Source organism: Octodon degus, unplaced genomic scaffold (assembly GCF_000260255.1).
Source record: "Octodon degus isolate 3935 unplaced genomic scaffold, OctDeg1.0 scaffold00002, whole genome shotgun sequence".
NCBI classification, from domain to species: domain Eukaryota; kingdom Metazoa; phylum Chordata; class Mammalia; order Rodentia; family Octodontidae; genus Octodon; species Octodon degus.
The window spans coordinates 2,516,590-2,536,692 of record NW_004524578.1 but is presented as its reverse complement, the minus strand read 5'-3'; the positions used below and the strand labels follow the sequence as shown (position 1 = coordinate 2,536,692).

General features: G+C 44.7%; 2 protein-coding genes across 5 annotated transcripts in view; one reads left to right on the top strand and one right to left on the bottom strand.

Annotated features, from left to right (window-relative positions):
* The window catches only part of Mcee (methylmalonyl-CoA epimerase), a 17,519-nt gene extending 16,265 nt beyond the window's left edge, over positions 1-1,254 (bottom strand). The window contains exon 1 of one of the 4 annotated variants that reach the window (XM_023709806.1): positions 1,006-1,254. In XM_023709806.1, coding sequence (XP_023565574.1) covers positions 1,006-1,045 — 40 coding nt within the window. In that variant the 5' untranslated portion in view covers positions 1,046-1,254. Of the gene's footprint in view, positions 1-872; positions 965-994 lie in introns of those variants that run through there. The other 3 variants (XM_004623235.2, XM_023709802.1, XM_023709803.1) reach the window with 3 other exon arrangements.
* A 79-nt stretch (positions 1,255-1,333) lies between these two features.
* Mphosph10 (M-phase phosphoprotein 10) lies at positions 1,334-19,515 on the top strand. Its single transcript, XM_004623234.2, has 11 exons — positions 1,334-1,514; positions 3,005-3,683; positions 4,010-4,167; positions 4,781-4,952; positions 6,625-6,766; positions 8,315-8,382; positions 8,986-9,123; positions 12,904-13,014; positions 17,189-17,296; positions 18,684-18,914; positions 19,272-19,515. Exons 1-11 carry the CDS (start codon positions 1,417-1,419, stop codon positions 19,419-19,421), a joined length of 2,055 nt encoding a protein of 684 aa, XP_004623291.2. The 5' UTR covers positions 1,334-1,416; the 3' UTR covers positions 19,422-19,515.
* The last annotated feature ends 588 nt before the right edge of the window (positions 19,516-20,103 follow it).

Genomic DNA, 20,103 nt, shown 5'->3' with positions numbered 1-20,103 from the left:
AAAAAAAAATAAAGAAAAATCAATAGGGTGGATTATCACCAAAATAATTTGACTATCGCCTGTTAACTGGCTATTCCTTTTCAATAATCGTGCTCAGCCTGTTGGCAGTACTTTTTCACATACATGTACATGCTCTAAACGAATTGTGGACGCAGCTGAACCACTAGGATACGCTTTGTCTTCGCATGTGGCTCAACGGTGTCCGGGATTTATAACATTAGATAATTAAGAGCTTTTGCGGGTGGTGGGCAATGGCAGCAGGCTCAGTCAAGGGCTCAGTTTGCGACGGGACTTCAAAGGGTGAGTAGGGCCGTGCTCTCCAACAGGTGGCAAAGAAAACAAGCACTTTTTAGGAGCGCAATTCACATTAACAGAAGTTCATTCCCTTGACCACTTTCTGAAGGTACTAGTTGGAAGATCAGTCAAAAATGCTCAGGAGTCCCTCTGGGGCATGCCCACTTCACACTTTCTTCCCCAAGGGCAATCTGTGAGGAAGGGAAATACTCGCCTTCATGCAAGCCGCAAAAGAACAAGAAAGAGACGAAAGTGGGACAGCCAGAGGACGTGAGCATCTGTCTGCACCGAAAGTATTTTTCCCTAATGGAGGCCGAGCGCACTCCGGGAGGGCGCGAGGGTCCCACACTCCTCCGGGACTCCGCCCCACTGACCTTCAGGGGTCCCAGCAGGACCCCAAACGTGTCTGGATTTGCACAGGTCCTTCAGGACGCGCCCCTTGCGGGGTCTCCCCTGTCCCTTCCGGCGTGCGGTAAAGCGCACTCACCGCCTCTTGCACTGCCTTCTCTCCCGGCCTCTCCCCTCCGGCCCACACGCGAGGGCTGGCCCGACTGCGCGGCCCCGGGGCAGCGACTCACCCCAAGGGACCCGCGCCGAGGTCCCCTCGGGCCGAGGCGGTGACAGCGGGAGGAACGCGCCTCAGGCCCCGGCGCTCGTCCCCCGGGCGTCCTCGCCTCCCGGCCCGGCCCTGCGCCCCGACCACGGATTCACCTGCTGCGCCCGCCGCCGCGGCCCTCAGCGCTCGCGCCATCTCCAGGAAGCGTCCTGGTCCCGAGGAGGGGCGGGGCGGCGGGGCGGGGGGGGGCGGGCGCGCTGGAGGCGTCCTCTCGGCTGCGCTCCCCCTGCGTCCTTGAGAACGCTGGTTGTATCTAAACCAGAACTATAACCCGAAGACAGTCACTCCCTGCGGGACTACCAGGCAGACGCGGCGCCGGCCCCTGCCCCAGTGCGCATGCTCAGTGATAAATTCTCGCGCGGTCATTGGCTCCGGCTGTAGGTGGTTCCGGAACCTTTGAGCCGCGGAACTTTCGGTCCTGAGCTCCAGGTTGCGAGAGGGGAACCTTTGCGGTGCGGTTTCCTCTCGACCCTCTTCCGGAGCATGTGGCGAAGTTCCTGGAGTTGATGGTTGGGATGGCTCCCCGGACCTGGCGTCGGCGGACCCTGGAGAAGTGTCTGAAAGAGATCGGTGAAGCCACCAGGCAGCCGGAGTGTTTCCTCACGTGAGCACGCCAGTCTCGGGCTTGGAGAGCCGCCCAAATTGTAGTCCTGGTTTGCGGGTGGCCGGCCAATCCCGGAGGGAGAGGAACAGGGAGTTTAAATCACGGCTCTCCGAATTTCGGACACTGATGCTCCCTGTCACAGTTTTTAAAAATTAGAAGCTGCGCAGAGCGGGTCCCTCGGTTGTGTGCCACAGAAATCAAGCCGAGTTCAGCTGATAACGCTCGGAGGCCTCCCTTGGGCTGAGTCTTCCCCCTCTTCGCAAGCGCCAGCCCTAAGGGCGCCCGCCGCCGCTAGCACCAGACTTTATTGCAAGTGTGAGCCTGCCGCTCGCCGGTGCTCCCCTCCGGCCGAACCTAGTGTGAATGGGGCTGTCATGTTCTCCCTTTACACGCATTTTGTACTTGGTTGAAAAGTAAGATTTATGAAGTTGTGACGAGGTTTTCAGTATGTGGCATTTCTGTCATTCCAGTTGTTCAGAAGAACCAGTCTACTTTCTTGATTTTTTTTTTTTAAATGTCTGTTGTACATCCTTTAGTTTTGTCTCCAAAGTACATTTGGAATCTGGCTCCTACTTAGCATATTCACTGCTCTGACATAGCATAAATCCCCTTCTTCCTTTACCTGGAAGCTGCATTAACCTTCCAATCCCCCAGCTTTCCTTTCTTAAGTGTACATCATTCCATGTTGCTTAAAACCTTCAGGTGTGCTCTCATTAGGCCTGCAGGGCCTAACGCCTGCCTTTGAGTCCTGCATAGTTTGGCCCCCAGGATCCTTCCCAGCCTCACTCTGCCTCCTCCGCTGCACCGCTGGTCTGTTTGTTTCTGAAGCTCACTTTCATTCCCATCCTAGGAAGTTCTTGCTCTTTCTTTCGCCCCAAACATGGTTTCCAAATCTTTGTAAAGGAGGATTTCCTTATTTCTAGTTCTCGTGTCAGATATCACATCCTCAGGGAGGACATTTCCAACCACGCCAGCCAACGGAAATGTTGACTATAGATAGTGTTGGATGTATGGAATGATATATAATGTAGCTGAGTTGAAAATTTAAGGCTGACTCACTTTGTATCTCTTGGGAAGTAGATCTATAGTGATGATTTTTTTTTTTTTTTTCCCAGTACGGGTGCTCGAACTTGGGACCTTGCACTTATGAGGCAGGCACTTAAGCGGCTGAGCAATCTCCGCAGCCCTGTTTTGTTTTGTTTTTGAAATGGGAGTTTCTTATCTTGCCCAGGCTGACCTTGAACTTCTAGTTCATGCGATCCTTCTGCCTGACTCCCCGTAGGGGGCACATCACCACACCTGGCTTCTATAATGCTTTTCCTGCCTAAAATCTATGGAGCAGATTCTGATTAGTTGACAGTTTTCATGTAAAATCAGCATGGCTCACCAGCAAGCTATTGTTGGAAGCTGGAATCTGTACTTAAGTTTTTATTTGCAGTGCTATGAGATTATTATCTATAATTCTACATCTCATTTAATCTCTTCTATAGGATTCAAGATGGATTAGCATCACACTTTACTTCTTTAACAAAAGTTCTTTATGACTTTAATAAAGTAGTGGAGAACGGTGGCATCCCTGGAAGTCGTTTACAGAAACTTGTGATAAACAATTTTGATGATGAGCAGATTTGGCAACAACTGGAATTGCAAAATGAACCAATTTTACACTACTTTCAGAATGCAGTTAGTGAAACAATTAAAGATGAAGACATCAGTCTTCTCCCAGAGAATGAAGAAGTGGAGTGTGAAGAGGATGGTTCAGAGGTGGCAGCCGTTAGTCAGGAGGACCTAGAACAAGATTTGGAAGAAGAAGAAATGTCAGAGACAGGTGATGATAATCCTAAAGGGAGTAAGCGAGCTAAAAACTCAATCATAGCTGATCTTCAAGAAAGCCCAGTTTTCAGTGATGAAGATTCTGATCTTGACTTTGATATCAGTAAATTGGAACAGCAGAGTAAAGTTCAAGATGCACTTCCCAGGAAGCCAAAGGAAGAGTCCATAGTGGATGATAAGTTCTTTAAACTATCTGAAATGGAGACCTTTTTAGAGACCATAGAAAAAGGAGAGGAGGAAAGAGAGGAGGGTGAAGAGGACGACGATGACATTGACTTTTTTGAAGACCTTAATTCTGATGAAGATGGAGAGCTATTTGAAAATCAGAAACGTAAGGTAAAGGTTTGGGAAAAAGAAGAGAGAAAACTAGCAATTACATTTGTTAAGAGATACCAGTTCTGGTAACTATAATTAGCTAGTAGTGTTAAAGTCAGAAAACACTGTGTGTGTGTGTGTGTGTGTGTGTGTGTGTACGTACAATACACATGTTTCTATATATTTTCTTTGCCAAAAAAAAAAAAAAAACCCTAAAAAAGTGCTGGGAATATAGCCCAGCGGCCTAAGTGCCTGCCTGGTCTTGAGTTCAATCCCTGATACCACCCAAAAAAATAAAAATCTATATTCTCTTACACTTAATGTATTTTTACATCTTTTTATTTTAGTCAGGAAAAAGTTCCAGAAATCTGAAATACAAAGATTACTTCGATCCAGTTGAGAATGATGAAGGTAAATCAAATATTTATGATGACGAGCTGGGTTCAGATGAAGAAGAGGAAGAATTTGCTGGAGAAGAAGCAGATGAAGAAAGCATTTCAGAAACGTGAGTATTTTTAATCTACGCTATAAATTGGAATTGCCCGATTAGGCATGTTTACTCATAGTTATGAAATAGCTTGTCTTAAAATGTTAAATCAAATATTCTCTACTATCAGATAGTTTCAAGATGGACAAAAGCATGTCTTTGAATTTAAGGGACAATAGGGATGATTTGATAAAGAAAAATATCACTGAAAGTCATAGGGGCCGGGGAGATAGCTCAGTAGAATGAGTGCTTGCCTGGCAAGGGTAAGGGCCTGAGTTCAATCCTCAGTTCTGCCCTCCCAAAAAAAAGTAATAATGAAGCTTTAATTACAAGGAAGGTGGTTGATTTGGGTCCTGTACCAGTACTAATCCCTAATGTTATTTTTGTGAGTAACATTAGAAAGACGTTTTTAGTATAGATTGCTGAAGTAATTTATTTGTGTCCATTGGGCAGTTTTGTTTTATTTTTTGCATAGCATTTCACCTCCATAATTCCTTCTGCTCTTTAATAATTTAATGGCTTTGGAGATGCCAAATATTTGGTGGTGTTAGGTGTAAAGACCTTTATTGAAAAAAAATTTTTTCTAGTGAAAAGTGATGATTTTCTTGTGATATGCATTTTGTTACTTTAGGGATGACGATAATGACCTGGAAGAAAGTGAAGAGGATAAACAGCATAAAGAAGGCTCAAAGAGAGTGACTTTTGCTTTGCCAGATGATGGGGAAAATAAAGATACAGATATGTTAAATGTAAAGGAAGATTTTGATGAAAATAAATCCTCTTTTGAAAAAAGACAAGAGAAGGTAATTATTAGGAATTTAAGAAATATATGCTTTACCTGACTGGTACTCACACTGACTGTGCTGATTTTCTACTTGAAAATCCTAGATGGTCCTTAGAAACAAAATGTTTGCAGCTATATTCTTCAGTGTGTTATATTTAGATGCCATGCTGAAGGCATCTGATTTGAAAAGGTTAGCAACGCATTTTCTAGCCCATAGCTTACAGTTTGAACCCAGGTGTAGAAGCTCTTTGTCTTTGTGCCTGATGTCTTCAGACCCATGGATTGTCTGTCTTGCTTAGCCATCCTGTGAGTCTCCCCCTGGATTTGTTTCAGCACCCTGAAAATCTTTTCCATCTCTTTAAGATGCCATGGTATTTTTTGCAGTTTGATTTTTGTTCATAAACTGTATCTACCCCTATGTCCTTACGATTTCTATCTACTTTCTCCTCCAGAAGATTTAGTGTTTCAGTTTTAATATTTAAGTCTTTGATCCATTTTGAATGTAGTCTTGTGCAAGGTGCTAGGCATGGGTCTAATTGTAGCCTTTGGCATTTGGAAAACCAATTTTCCCAGCACCATTTATTAAAGAGGCTACCTTTCTTCCACTGAAGATATTTGGCCCCTTTGTCTAAGATACATGTAGGCAGAGAATGTAGTTGTGTCTTCATCTTCTAAACTGTTCCACTGATCCTCAGGTCAGTTGTTTTGTCTTACCATATTGGCTTTATTATAGTAGCTTTGTAGAATAATTTCAAATCAGGGGTTGTGATGCCTCCTGCCTTGTCTTTGTTTCCCAGGATTGCCTTTCTATTCTAGGTGGCTTCTGTTTCCAAATAAATTTTGGAAATATTTTCTCTGGATCTGCCAGGTATGCTAGTGGTACTTTGATTGTGAGTGCATTAAATTTGTATAATAGTTTTATAGTATGGCCATTTTTGCAATGTTGGTTCTTCCATTCCATGAGCAAGGGCGATCTTTCTGTTTTCTGAAATCCTCCTTGATGTCTGTTTTCCAAGTACTGTAATTTTCATTGTACAGATTTTTTACTTCCTTTGTTAGATTAATTCCGAAGTCTCATTTTTTGAATGCTGTTGTAAAGAATGTTGTTTCCCTAATTTCACTCTCACTGACACACAAACTTAACTCTATGATTCTGGCTACAAACTGAGTGAGAACTGAGTCAAACTTCCCTGTAGGTCAACATTGAGTCTCACCATTGATTCAGTTCTCTTCCAATTGGCTTTGTGACCAGAATCACAAATAGTTCAAGGTACCACTCTGATACAAAAATCCAAACTACCACAAGGAAAGAATAATACCACATATTATTGACCTATACTTCAGATTCATTCGGTATTCTAACTTTAGAATGCTCTAATAATTAAAGTTGACAATGACTTGTAAATATCTAGATCACGTGAATAGGAGAGAGCCCAGAAATATGCCCAGATGCCTCTGAGGGAGTCTGGTGCCTGAAACCATGGCACTTCACATCCGTGGGGAGATTGTCTGTGACTCCTTAGGCAGGAGGAAGCAGTTACTGGTAGAATAAAAAGGTGCTAGGAAAAAAGCAATTGCATTGCAAAATAATGCATTTCTTGTTCTTCCACTTTTTACAGTGTTGTTTCCCACAAGTAAAGGACTAAATTTATTTTCTACATAGATGTATAACTCTTTCATTTCTTTCTTAGATGAATGAAAAAATTGCATCTTTAGAGAAAGAATTACTGGAAAAAAAGCCTTGGCAGCTTCAGGGGGAAGTGACGGCCCAGAAGCGACCGGAGAACAGCCTCCTGGAGGAGACGCTGCACTTCGACCATGCCGTCCGCATGGGTACGGTGCCCCTGGCTTCTGCAGTCTTCCACTCTGTTTCTTTGGTGGTTGCACTTTGCAGATTTGGCCGATATTTCTTTCTCTTTTTATTTTAGGGGTGAGTGTGTGTGTGCGTGCGTGCGTGCGCACAGGGTCCCACTATGCAGCTCGGACTCAGCGATCTTCCCAATTTTTGCCTCCCTAGTGCTGGGATTACAGGGATGTGCCATTGTGCCTGGACTCCATCGCACCTGGGGCGGAGCTGGCGTGGCATGTGGTACCAGGGATCGAACCCTGGTCCCTGCACTTACCTAAGTCCCTTTTTATTTTAAAAACTTTCAAGCATGCAGAAAACATGAAAATAATATTATAGTGAACATCTATATGTTACTCAGCTACATTCACCGGTTGTTAACATTTTGGCATCATCTGCACATGTGCGCTTTTGTGTGTGCTTGATTTTCTTCCAGATCATTTCTGAGTTGCTAATGTGTTAGCACTTGACTGATAAGCACATTTATTTATCTTCTGAGAACCACGATAACGGTAATATAAATGGAATATCATACAAGTCCTATGATATACATATAATATTATGATATATGTGTGTCTATAATGACATAATATTGTATATCTTTTCCATAATCAGATCTCTTATAATGCTTTGTTTTTTCTTTTGTGTGTGTGTGTTTAGTCCAGGGTCTACAGGGTCTCACTATGTAGATCAGACTCATAGTGATCCTCTTGTTTTCAGCCTCCCAAGTGCTGAGATTACAGGCTGAAAGCACTGAGATTGCATCTTTAGAGAAAGGGCTACGATTACAGGCATGCGCCACCACACGCAGTCTCCGTGTGCGCCGGGGGCACGGCCAGCATGGCATGCTGAGGATCAAACCCAGTTAAAAGCAGGCACTCTAGTCTGCTGAGCTATCTGGCCAGCCCTCTTGTTTTTAATGGTACTGGGGATTGAACCCAGGCTTTTTGCATTTAGTTAGATCCCAACCCTTTTACATTTTTTACTCGTTTATTTTGCAACAGGGTCTCTAAGTTGGTAAGTTGCCCAGGCTAGGTTCAGACTTAGACTCCTCCTTCCTTGGCATTCCAGAGTACTAGGATTGCAGGCATGGACTACCTTACTGCAGTTCGGTCTTGTGTTGTTTACAAGTGTCATCCTGTTAACCATTGCCTGATGATATTGTGAACTTCAGCCCAAAACCCTAGTCATATCATAAGGATATTTCTTAAACCCATTAAGATCAAATGAATTTCTATTTTATTTCAGAGAATGGAAAAGAAGGGGAAGTCTCCAGGTGCATGGGATAGGAATGGTAGCAGTTAACAGTGTGTTCTAGTTTTATGATTCTCAGGCTTGAGGGAATGTCAGAAAGCGCATTGACACACATAACTTGCCCTCCCCTGCTTCTGCTTCAGGGATTGTATGGTTGGCCCAAGAACGTTCATTTCCAGCAAGTTTTATCGTGTTGCTGATGCTGCACGTCCCGGGACGCTGCTGGGCGACTCCACGTTTGTGTGCACTTTCCTAATCCAGGCCCGCTGTGACTCTTTCAGCTCCTGTGATCACAGAGGAGACCACCCTCCAGCTAGAGGACATCATTAAGCAGAGGATAAGAGATCAGGTCAGCACGAGTGAAACTGCACTTCAGTTTCACTCAGAGTTTAGAAATGTGAGAGTACCTGGGGAGTAGGAGTAGTGTTCTTTTCCTTTCCACTTAACGGCATTGCTCATTTCAAAGCCGGAGGAGTGCCCTGGAGAGCTGGTGCGGTGGAGTGCTCTGAACTCCCAGCTTCTCTGAAGGCTGAGGCAGGGAATTGCTACTTTAGAGTGAAGTTTAGGTGTATGACACACACACTAAGAAGTGGCTTTTAAATTTGTGTGTGACATTTGGCTACATGTGTGTGTCTAAAACAGGGTCTAGAAGGGGAGGTACAATATGGAGAATATCTTGCTATCTGAAATGACAGAAAATAAAGATAAGACTTAAATAAGGCACAATGGGGAAATGTGGAATCAAAATTGGTAACTGAGCAAAGGATGTTTAATTGAAAAGCAGAGAAAAATAATTGAGCTAATGCCCACTTTGGTTTTCTTAATGCTTATTGTTGGAGACTTGAAAAGTCATTTCTAAGTTGAAAATTACTTTCGTTTCGCTACTGTCCAAGAGCCTAGCATAAATTCCCCCTTCTCTTTACTTGTGTTCTGCCCACCATTTCTTTTTCAGGCGTGGGATGATGTAGTACGGAAGGAAAAACCTAAAGAGGATGCGTATGAATATAAGAAGCGATTAACCTTAGACCAGGAGAAGAGTAAACTGAGCCTTGCTGAAATTTATGAGCAGGAGTACATGAAACTCAACCAGGTAAGGGGGCCTTAAGGGAAAGCTATTATTATGAAAGGAGCCGAGAAAACAGACTTGTTGTGACTGCTAGAATCCCGAGAGTCTTGAGCTCTGGCCACTTCATTGAGGTGGGAGACAGAGCATGCAGCGCAAGGTCCTCATGTGCCCGCTGGAGGTCGAAGGCCTGGGAGCCTGCCTTGCGCTCAGACCGTGGACGCCTTGTGCTGGCACAGCCAGCTCGTGACTGTCTAGCTATATTATGCAGTGCTAGCATTTTGAATAGTTTCTCAGTGATATTTTGAAGTTACTGATGTTTTTGGTGTAGTTGTGAGTTCATCCTTGTTTTTAGATGTTAGAATGATCTCTGACCAAAGAGTAGAATAAGAAGATTAAGTATTGAATTGCTGCTTTACGTTGGTTTTATTGATAATGTGGTCAATATATGCTTGGGAATTAGATGGATTTTTGTTCTGCTAAGCCATGGAAGGTTGCTGTGAGTTTAAATAATAATGCTACCTAGGCAGCAACCGCACACAATGCGCTGCTGCGATGGATGTGGAAGAAGTGGAGATATGTGTATTAAAATTCTTCCAAATGAACAACCATTTTGTATCTGTATACTGAAAATAGGGTAGATATACAGCTCCATTCTCTTAATTCAATGAATAGAGAGGTTAGTTCTAGTAGTGTTTGAGACAGGATATCAGGTCTGCGTCTTGTACAGTGAATAACCACTAAGACAACAATATGCAATGTATTAATTATTGAAAATGTACTAGTAATCAGCTGTGGAAAAAAGAATAAATATAGGAGTTCACAAATATTTCAGTCCTTTTTACCCTTTGTGAACACATACAAATTCAAAATATTTTCTGCTTTACTGTATTGATGATGTGGTCATACTCAAACTCTAACAAGTTCTTGGAGTGTGAGAAGAGGATTATTTTGATTCTAGCTGCAAGTGCCAATATATTTGAATTCACACAACTATACCTGGAATAGAAGGCCACCTGTATGTACAGAAGGCCATCTGTATGCATGTTAATATTTATATATCTGTAAGTAAGAACAGTTCTTATTTGTTCAGATTCATTTTCTTGGAGTATTTTTTTTAGTATATTTTTAAAAGAAACTTGTATGTGGGAACAAATAGTGTAGTTATTCTCATGTAACCTTTTCAGATGTGTATAAACAGCATGAATTCCTTTGTTTTTTTGCTTTATTTTAAATCTGAGATTTACCTTTTCAAACTGTTAATTTGGCATAATGTTTTTAAACAGTATACAGTACTGCTAAAAGTACTTTTAAAAGTGGAATTTTTACAAATAAATTATTAAAGTTTACTTTCTACACCAAAAACAAAACAAACAAACAAAAAAAAACCCCAACAACTTCCTGGCTGCCTTATACCAGGGCAGTAGTTAAAGGGTGACGTAGGCAGCATCAATCGGTGATTATCAAACATCTTCTGTTTTAAAGAGACTCAGAAAATGGAAAAGTGTTTGTTAACCGTAAGAGGCAATCAAGTTTATGCCAGTTCTGTGAGAGTAATCTTATTTCCCTGTTAGAAGCCAACAACCAGTTGAGTTTTGAAGTTTGCACAGACTTGGAGTTCTAGTGTATCAATTAGGTAACTAATTCTAAACCCATCCCATTTTGACATAGTTTGGGGCCAAAGATCAGTGTCTCCTGAAGTTTGTTTTTTGAGCAGGGTTTCTGTGCAGTTCAGGCTGGCCTTGAGCTCACTTTGTAGCCCAGGTTGGCCTTGAACTCTCAGTGATTCTTCTGCCTCAGCCTTGTGAATGCTGGGATTACAAGTGTGTCCCACCATGCGCGGCTCTCAAGTTTGATACTGTACTAGAGGCAGTAAGCAAAGTGATGGCAGACAATAGGAGTGACCTCACAGTTGTATATGTGACATGGATCAGGAAAATCATGTCAAATACATGATTTCACAGAGGTCACTGCCTAGTGAGGTGAAAGGATATGTTCAGGCTGGTTTCTGTGGTTTTTTTGTTTTTGTTTTGAGATAGGCCTTGCTGTGTTGTCCAGGCTGGTCTTAAACGTTTGGGCTCAAGGGATCCTCTTGCCTCAGCCTCTCCTGTAGCTGAGACTACTGGCACATACCACCCACGCACTGTGCCATAGGAGTTTTTAAAAAGTGACTTAGATTCAAATAGTAAAAGCTGTAGCAGTATGGTACCAGGAAGTGGCTGGGCTGCGAGTGTGTATTTTTGTTGTCATGGGAAAAGGGCTTATTCTTCCTGGTTCTATTTTTAGTCCCTACCTTGTCATTAAAAAAAAAAGAAAAGCAAAAAGTTACTGTAGCTTTTGGGGCAGGGAAAAAGTAAGAAATGTACTGTTTCTTCTTAGTAGAATTAAAGCTCCTGCTAGTTCTTTCCATGTGATTAGTCAGTACAGATTTTTAACAAGTGATGTATACATGAAAGGGGAAAAGTGCCTTGGTACTTGGATTGTTATGTGACGTCTACGTGGACACTTTCTTCTCTCCCTCATTGACGTAATGTGCACATGATCTGAAATGCACCCAGGAGCATTTAGTACAGTGCCTTGCAAGCACAGCCTCGGTGTAGTCCGGAGACATTGTACGGCCTCAGAAGCCCTGCCGCCAAGCCGTTGCCCCACCCCCAGACCCCTGCACTGTGTCCAGCTCTGGGCTTCCCTGTGTAGGGTATGGGATACGTGATGGCATTATTCTCACACAGTGTAACGTTTTCAGTTGTGTCATGTCGATGCTTGCTTTCATGTAACTAGAGAATACTGTGCGTATAGATGTTCCACGGCATGTTCTCTCTTCCACTGATGGGCATTTGGCGGGCTGTTTCCAGCTCTGGGGCATTGCACATGTATTGAGTGCCTGCTTTAATTTTCTTGAGTATGTGTCTACAGCAGGACTGCTGATGCTGTTCAACCTTTGGGGAGCTGCCACACTTGCTACACTGCACCACACCATTTTACCTCCCTACCAACAGTGCAGAGGGTTCCATTTTCTCTACTTCCTCACCAACACGTTATTTTTCCTCTTCAAAAAAACTTTAGCCTCCTACCAATTTGCTTTGAAACTGTCTCATTGCTATTTGTTTATCAATAAAATTATGGGGGAAAAAGAAACTTTAGCCATCTTGCTGGGCATGGTGGTGCATGCCTATAATCCCGGTACTTGGGAGGTTGAGGAAAGAGGAATTGTGAGTTTGAGACCACCCTGGGCTACAGAGTGAGCTCAAGGCCCATTGGAACTGCATAGTGAGACCCTGCCTCAAAAAAGAACTAAAAAAGAAAGAAAGAAAATAGTGGCCTTCTTAAAGGAAGTGGATTACTTGTTGACAGAAGTAAATACAAAGAGGTCCTGGGGAGATAGCTAAGGGGTGCACCAGCCCCAAAACCAGGCGTAATGGTGCATGCCTCTGATTCTAGCCATTGGGAGGCTGAGACAGGAAAATCACTCCCGAGTCTGATCTGCATACTGAGTCACTGTGCTAAATAAATAAATACATGATTTTTAAAACAAATTTTTACAAGAAGTAAACACAAAGGGAATTAAATTATAAGATCTAAATGTCAGGTGACAGGTAACTAAGGTTCTAAAACACATAGTTCGTGTTTTCCTCGGTAGGTGCTGGCCCCATCATGGTGCTGATACCTTTGGCTTTACCCTTTGAATGTTCTTTGTAGGTAAGGCCGTGGTGCTGAGAGCCCTGAAATTGGGAATACATTCTCTGGGTTTTGTCTGTGATACATGCAAAGCCCCTTTGTGTGATGTTGTTGAACTTATTTCTTAAGCAAAAAACTGCAGAAGAAGAAAATCCAGAGCATGTAGAAATTCAGAAGATGATGGATTCTCTCTTCCTAAAATTAGATGCGCTGTCAAACTTCCACTTCATCCCCAAACCGGTAAGCGTGGGATGCGGTGAGTATGTGAGCGGAGCAGCTGTGATGTTAGCACTGAGCTTTGTCTGGGAGAGGGGCTCATAGCTTGGTTACAGGGTGAGAACCCCTCGTGAGTCCCTGTGAGTACAGGTGGAGCTCCTGTGAGGAGTACTCATTTTCAGGTCCTTGGTGACCCTGTCTGTGCCTGCCGACACAGCCTGACCTCCAGTGGTGCCCTGGGCAGCCCTTGCCTCGGGACCCTGGTTTTCACTGTGTGGTGCCTGCTATGTGCCATCTTAGGTCCTCTATGTACATTGATGCTGTTTTGTCTTGAAAGTTTTCTGTGAGACACTTTCCTGGACTACTCTTGGCTCAGCCTCCCTAGTAGCTGGGGCTGCAGGGACCATGATGATACCTACCTAATCACGCATTCATTCTTTCTTGGAGAGGGATGTATTGAACTCAGGGCCTTCGCACTGAGTTACATGAACTTTATTTATTTATTTTTTTAATTAATTTATTTATTTATTATTTGTGTGTGTGGCCAGCTCAGCCCACCAGGGGGTGGGGCTGGCTGGCATGTGGTGCTGGGGGATTGAACCGCGGTCCCTGTGCTTTGCTAAGCTTGTTCTAAGTAGGTGCTTTAGACCACTGGGCCATCTCACCAGCCCATGAACTTTATTTTTAATTTTGATATTTTTGTTTGTTTCTTTGAGACAGGCTTTCACTATATAGCTCAGGCTGGTCTTGGACTTATTTTGTAACCCAGGCTGGCCTCAAAAGTGCAGTGATCCTCCTGCCTCAGCCTCCCAAGTGCTGCAATTATAGATGTATGCCACCATGCCTGGCCCTATTTTTATTTATTTAATTTTTTTATTTATTTTAATTATTGTGGCCGTGGTGCTGGGATCGAACCGCGGTCCCTGAGTATGCCTCAACTTGGCTAAGAGGCATTTTAGACCACTGATCTGTCTTGCTGGCCCTTATTTTTAATTTTAAGACAGGTTCTTGGTAAGTCACTAAGTTGCCCAGAATGAACTTGAACAAAACACTGAAACAGATATAACTATTTCATTTGCAAATGGAGGCTTAGGACTTGTTGGAGTTAAAATAATTAGTACTTGGCCCTTGCTCCTACCTCCTAAGCCTGGGTTTGCTTATCTGCAAAATGGAAAAACTTAGTTGTGTCTTCTTCTGGCGTTTTGTGATTAAGAGCTGTTGTATGGGGGCTGGGGCGATAGCTTAGAGGCATAGGCACCTACCCGGCAAGTGCAAGGTCCTGAGTTTGATTCCTGGCTCCCCATATGCTGTACCCTGCTGGGTATGCTACGCTAGCCTGAAACAAACTGGATGTGGTGGCACACACCTGTAATCCTAGCACTTGGGAGGTTGAGACAGGATTGCTGTGACAAGGGGGTTGCTATGAGTTCAAGAGCAGCCTGGGGGGCTACAGAAGTGAGCCCAAGGCCAGCCCATACTGCATATCCAGACCCTGTCTCAAAAAAAAAAAAGCTGTTGTATGAAAATCGAGGGGGGAGGGAGGAATCAGGTGTGGTGACATGTGCCTATAATCTTAGGACTCAATCTTATAATTTTTAGGACTCAGTAGGCTGAGGCCAAAAGATTACCATGAGTTGTGGACAATTTAGGCTATATGGTGAGTTAAAGGGCAGCCTGAGCTACAAAAAAGAACTTATCTCAGAAAAGCCAAGTAGGGGCTGGTGAGATGGCTCAGTGGTCTAAAGCATCTACTTAGAACAAGCTTAGCAAAGCACAGGGACCACAGCTCAATCCCCCAGCACCACATGCCAGCCATCCCCGCCCCCTGGTGGGCTGAGCTGGCCACCCCCCCACACACATAAATGAATAAATAAATTTAAAAAAAAGAAAAGCCAAATAATTAAATAGCTGTTGTATAATTCACTTTTATTGCCTTTTTTAAAAATCAAAGTGGGATTTACATGAGAATAAGTTGTTGATGGCAAGAAACTTTCTTTTGATGGTGCTGGGGATTGAACCAGTAGCCTTCGCACCAGCTCAGTCCCCAGCCCTTCAGAGATAGGGTCTCACTAAATTGCCGAGGCTGTGCTCAAACTTGGGATTCTCCCATTTTTGGCCTCCTCTTGTTGAGATTATGGGCAGGCACTAGTATGCTTAGCTGAGAGCTGTTTTTAGATTCCCCAAGTGCCTAGAACTGGCTGGTGTGAAATAAACAATGAAGGGATGAAAATCTGAACCCCGGCTGGCCAGCAGGTCTTACTGTGAAAGTCGTTCTCTGCAAACCTCACAAGGCTTTCTGGGCCTTGCCGGGCTGTCTGGCATAGTTCCTTCCTGTCTCTTTGGCTTCCTAGTTTGCTACCCCGGCCACGTTGGTCTTCTAGTTCCTCAGCAGGCCGAGGTCCTCCTGACCCACTGGAGTTGCTCTCGCCCTGCCTCAGTGGCTGCTCCTCCTTCGCAGGCCGTCTCCTTACACCCGGCCCTTTCCTGAATGCAGGCTACCATGTCCTGCATTTATCCCCGCTCCCCCTTTGCTGCAGGGCACCCTGACAGGGCTCCAGTTGTCCTCAGGCCAGCCTACCGTGGATGTGCCATGCCCCTGCTGTCTGCCTTGCGCCAGCCCGTGATGTGGGGGCGCACTCAGACATAGTTTTGAGGAGTGAATGTGTTTGCGTCTTTGGTCTCCTTTGGAAAAGCCTTTCTTGTCTTTTCCTCTTGAGAAATGTAAATGGCCAGTAGAGATTCCCTTTGATTAATTCCTCTCCTTCTATTTAGGTCGGTGTTGTACACACCAGCTCACAGGCTGTTGGTTGTTGTTGTTACTGTATTGGACTATCTCCATTTGCTACACATTTCTCTTTAAATTGTACTAAGGGCACAGTATTCCTCGTGCATAACTGACTTGGCGTCCGGGAGAAGAAATGCTTGCTTTCACACTCTGACATTTTCTCTTACTTAGGATCCAGGCTGCCATATGTTTTGGGTTTTTTTTCCTTTGCGAGGTCGGTGTGAATGTTGCCCAGCACAAGGCTGCGATCGCGGGAGGCAGCAACCTGTCACCCTGCAGCCCCAGGCTCCCGCATCTTGTTCCCCTTTCCCATGCCTCATCCCTTCCCTGTGTCTGGCCCCAAAGGAATCTGAAGTCCTGCTCCTTTGTCCTCTGTCCCTCGGTGCCCCACCCAGGGAATTTTGAGAACAAGATAAAAAAGAATGCAGTGTAAGTGCAATAAAAAATTGCCACTGCCCTTTTATTACTGCGACTAAGCACTTGCTTAGGCAAGTGCAGGGGCCAGGTTTTGATCCCTGCACCGCACACCATGCCGGCCCCACCCCCGGCTGTGCTGGCCCACCGTGGAGTCCAGGGGTGATGGCGCACGCCTGTAATCCCAGCACGAGGGAGGCTGAGAACAGGATCACTGTGAGTCCAGGCTGCGCAGTGAGACCCTGTACAAGCAAAACAAAACAAAACACCTTTTATTACTGCAAGTAGTTGAAACCTGTTTTAGCTTTTGCATTTCTTGGCTGGGTCCTTCAAATAGGAGCAAAAAAAAAGGCTTTCCAGTTGGTCTTACATTCTTTTCTCCTTTTAAAGAGTAGTCTGGTAACATTTCATGTTTGTGTTTATGAAGACACGTTTTCAGTTACTGGAAGATTAAAACATTAAGTATCTAGTTTTAGGGCTGGAGAGATGGCTCAGTGGTCTAAAGCACCTACTTAGAACAAGCTTAGCAAAAGCATCAGGGACCGCGGTTCAATCCCCCAGCACCACATGCCAGCCAGCCCGCCCCCTGGTGGGCTGAGCTGGCCTCTCTCTCTCTCTCTCTCTCTCTCTCTCTCTCTCTCTCTCTCTCAAATAAATAAATAAATAAATAAAATTAAAAAAAAAGTATCTAGTTTTATTTATTCCCAAAGCATTTTTTTTTCCTCTTTCTCCATGTTTTTATTAAAGTTAGCTTTTGTTCTGTACCCACAGATAGGCAATATTAACAGTAGTCAGTGCATTTGATTAAACAGTAGGATTGTCTGAGGCTGTCCATGTGCATGGCTGCAGGTGTAAGTGGTGCAGATGAAGGAATTGGTGTTTGAATCAGAACTGTCGTGCACAGGGGTAGAAATAAATGCAATAATCTCCCTAAAGCATTTCATATATTTTATGCTTGGACCACTTCTGACTTGCCTTTAAATGCTTTGTATCCTGTAGCCGGTGCCAGAGATTAAAGTGGTGTCCAATCTGCCAGCAATAGCAATGGAGGAAGTGGCCCCCGTGAGCGTCAGTGACGCGGCCCTCCTAGCCCCTGAGGAAATCAAGGTAAGAAGCCCATGTCTGCTTACACGTTAGCTCACGGTAGCTGGGCCTCTGTGTATGTCACACTGTCTTCCTTGAGTTTGCAGTTTTTATTCTAATGTGTCTCAGCAGTTTCTTGGTACAGTCAGGCCTCCTTGTCTCTTGAGTCCCTTCTGACCATGGATCTAAATGACCACGGATGGGCAGTATTGAGATTATATGCTGAATGTATACAGACTTCTTTTGTCATTAGTCCCTAAACAATACAGTATAACAACTGTTGGCCTAACAGTTACACTGTATTAGATGTTATAAATGTTCTAGAGGTGATTTAAAGTACTAGACTAGGTCATGTGCAAATTCCCCCTCATAGAGGGAACTTGGCCTTGTGGGAAGTTTGGTGATTCTGGACCCAGTCTCCTCTGAGTGCATCACGTGGCTAAATCAAACCAATAATGTTGAAGTACTGAGAAACCTGTCTCCTGGTTGGGCATCATGGCATAGACCTGTAATGCTAGTGGTCTGAGAGGCTGAGGCAGAAAGATCACAAATTCAGCCCACCGGGGCAATTTATCAACTTAGTGAGACCCTGCCTCAAAATTAAAAGTCTCCTATATACAAGCATTGTTATGAGTTGCAACTATGAGTATTAATAAGTTTTTCAGTAGCCTCCGGTTATTGCTTTAATCCAACATGAATACCAACAGATGTCATTTTAAGAAAATTGTTTTTATTGTCACATAGCATCAGTACTTTACATCAGCATTTCCCTGCTTATTTCGTCTGTGTGACACTTAGCTGCAAAGAAATCTAGAGTAGAACAGAGCACTGGGATGTTAAAAGAAGTTGGACTCGGCAGGTGCAGGCCACAGCGGAGCGTCCGCCTTGTCGGCGACGCGGCCCTGTCCTCCTGACCGTCTCAGCAGCAGGCCATCTTCTTTCCTCTTAGTTGGTTCCCTGCACTGCAGCCACCCCTCCTGTCAGAGCCTCTGTCACCTCTGCGTGTGACAGGCCTGGTAAGGCTTGGTGATGGGCGGCAGGTGAGGAGCAAAGGGCAGGAGAGTGGTCCTCTTTTCCCTCACCCTGTTCCTGGGTCTCCAGGGACAGCTGACCTCAGCCCCTCAGAGCCTGTCATTAGCATATAGTGCTGAGATGGCCTCTGCGACATCCCTGTTGCCTGTGCCCATGTCTAAATGTCATCGTGCGCTCGTGTCACTGGAACTGAACTGAGACCCTAGCAGCCCACACTGCCTTTGGGTCACCCTGGGCACTGAACTGTCCCTGCGAGTTGGTTCTGTCTCCTCACCATGGGACGTGGACATAACGGCTGTTGGCTACTGTGCGTGCAGTTTCCTGTTCCAGTTCCCTGAGGCTAGTATATGAGATTAATTGGTATGTCTTACTTTAATAGGAGAAAAATAAAGCTGGAGATATAAAAACAGCTGCTGAGAAAACAGCTACAGACAAGAAAAGAGAACGCAGGAAAAAGAAATATCAAAAGCGTTTGAAAATAAAGGCAAAAGAGAGGCGGAGAAAGTTGCTTGAGAAGAGCAACCCAGATCAAGCCGGGAAGTGCAGCAAAGCGGTCGCCTCGGAGAAGCTGAACCAGCTGACCCGAGCCGGCAAAGCATCCTTGTTAAAGGCAAGTGCGCGCGTGGAGGGAGAGCTGCTGGGGGCTGGGGGGCAGCAGATGGCCAGCTGAGGAGCCGGGGCTCATGCAGCCGCCGGGGAGATGCAGGCTGCTGGCTGGCGGCGAGCGTGGCCTCAGAGCCCCTCCGTAACCCAGGCCTGGTCCTGCTGCCTGCCTTCGCCTTCTCCCGGCAGTTCCAGGAATGTCCAGCAGCACAGGATGTGTGAAGTACCTTGATGCTTATGGTGCAGAGTGTAATGCCAGGCTTTTCACATTTATATTGGTGTAAATGTAAAATAAACACGTATATTGTACTTTCCTCACGTAGGTGCATTTTGTGACATGAGCATGTATCATTTTTAATTGTAGGATGAAGGAAAGGACAAGGCCCTGAAGTCGTCTCAAGCATTCTTTGCTAAGTTACAAGATCAAGTAAAAATGCAAATCAGTGATGCAAAAAAACCAGAAAAGAAGAAAAAGAAAAAACAGGATATTTCTGTCCATAAATTAAAGCTGTAATATATTTGAATGTCATGTACATATTAATGTGTAAGCTATTTGACTGTTCTGTTTTATAATAAAATTCCTGAGTACTGTCTTATTTGAGACTTCCACAGTATGATGACAGACACCAATCCGTGATTGCAAGGTGTGTCTTCGAGTCTCTGGGGGGAAGTGGGCCCTTTCTCCGAGGCCCTCCCTTCTGGGCTGAGGTGAGTCCTTGGAGCTCGGCCGAGGCCCAGGCCTAATGTAAGCACACTGGCCAGGAGCCAGAGCTGGCCTGGAGGCTGACCCGAGGGCACAGGGCCTGCCTCTTCCTCACCACTGTCTGCAGGAGAAGCCCCTTCTGGGGTCTTGATCTTTGTCTTTCACAATCCTGTTTTTTTTTTTTTTTTTTTTTTTTTTGCGGAAGCAGGGATTGAACTCAGGTCCTTGCGCTTACCAGGCAAGCACTTATTCTACTGAGCTAAGTCCCTGACCCCAATCCTATTTTTAACTAAGCAGAATTTTCATGTATATGTCTCTGTCCTTCCCTTGGGAAAACGATCCATGTCCCCTGAGTAAAGCGTTAGTGTAGGCTCGAGTGCTGTGCGTAACCGGCGCAGGGAGGACAGGTGTGCCTGCAAGGGCATGCAGAGGCTCGTACAGCTTGGAGGGGAGCCTGGCAAAGTACAGAGGCCCACCTGGGACCACCAGCTGC

What these genes read in the sequence shown, in the direction of transcription:
- Mphosph10 (XM_004623234.2), top strand. Translation starts at nt 1,417, where the DNA reads ATGGTTGGGATGGCTCCCCGGACCTGGCGTCGGCGGACCCTGGAGAAG. An exon ending in TTGAAAAAAGACAAGAGAAG is followed by an intron (nt 4,953 to 6,624) that starts GTAATTATTAGG and finishes TTTCTTTCTTAG; the next exon opens with ATGAATGAAAAAATTGCATC. An exon ending in TAGCCCCTGAGGAAATCAAG is followed by an intron (nt 17,297 to 18,683) that starts GTAAGAAGCCCA and finishes TTACTTTAATAG; the next exon opens with GAGAAAAATAAAGCTGGAGA.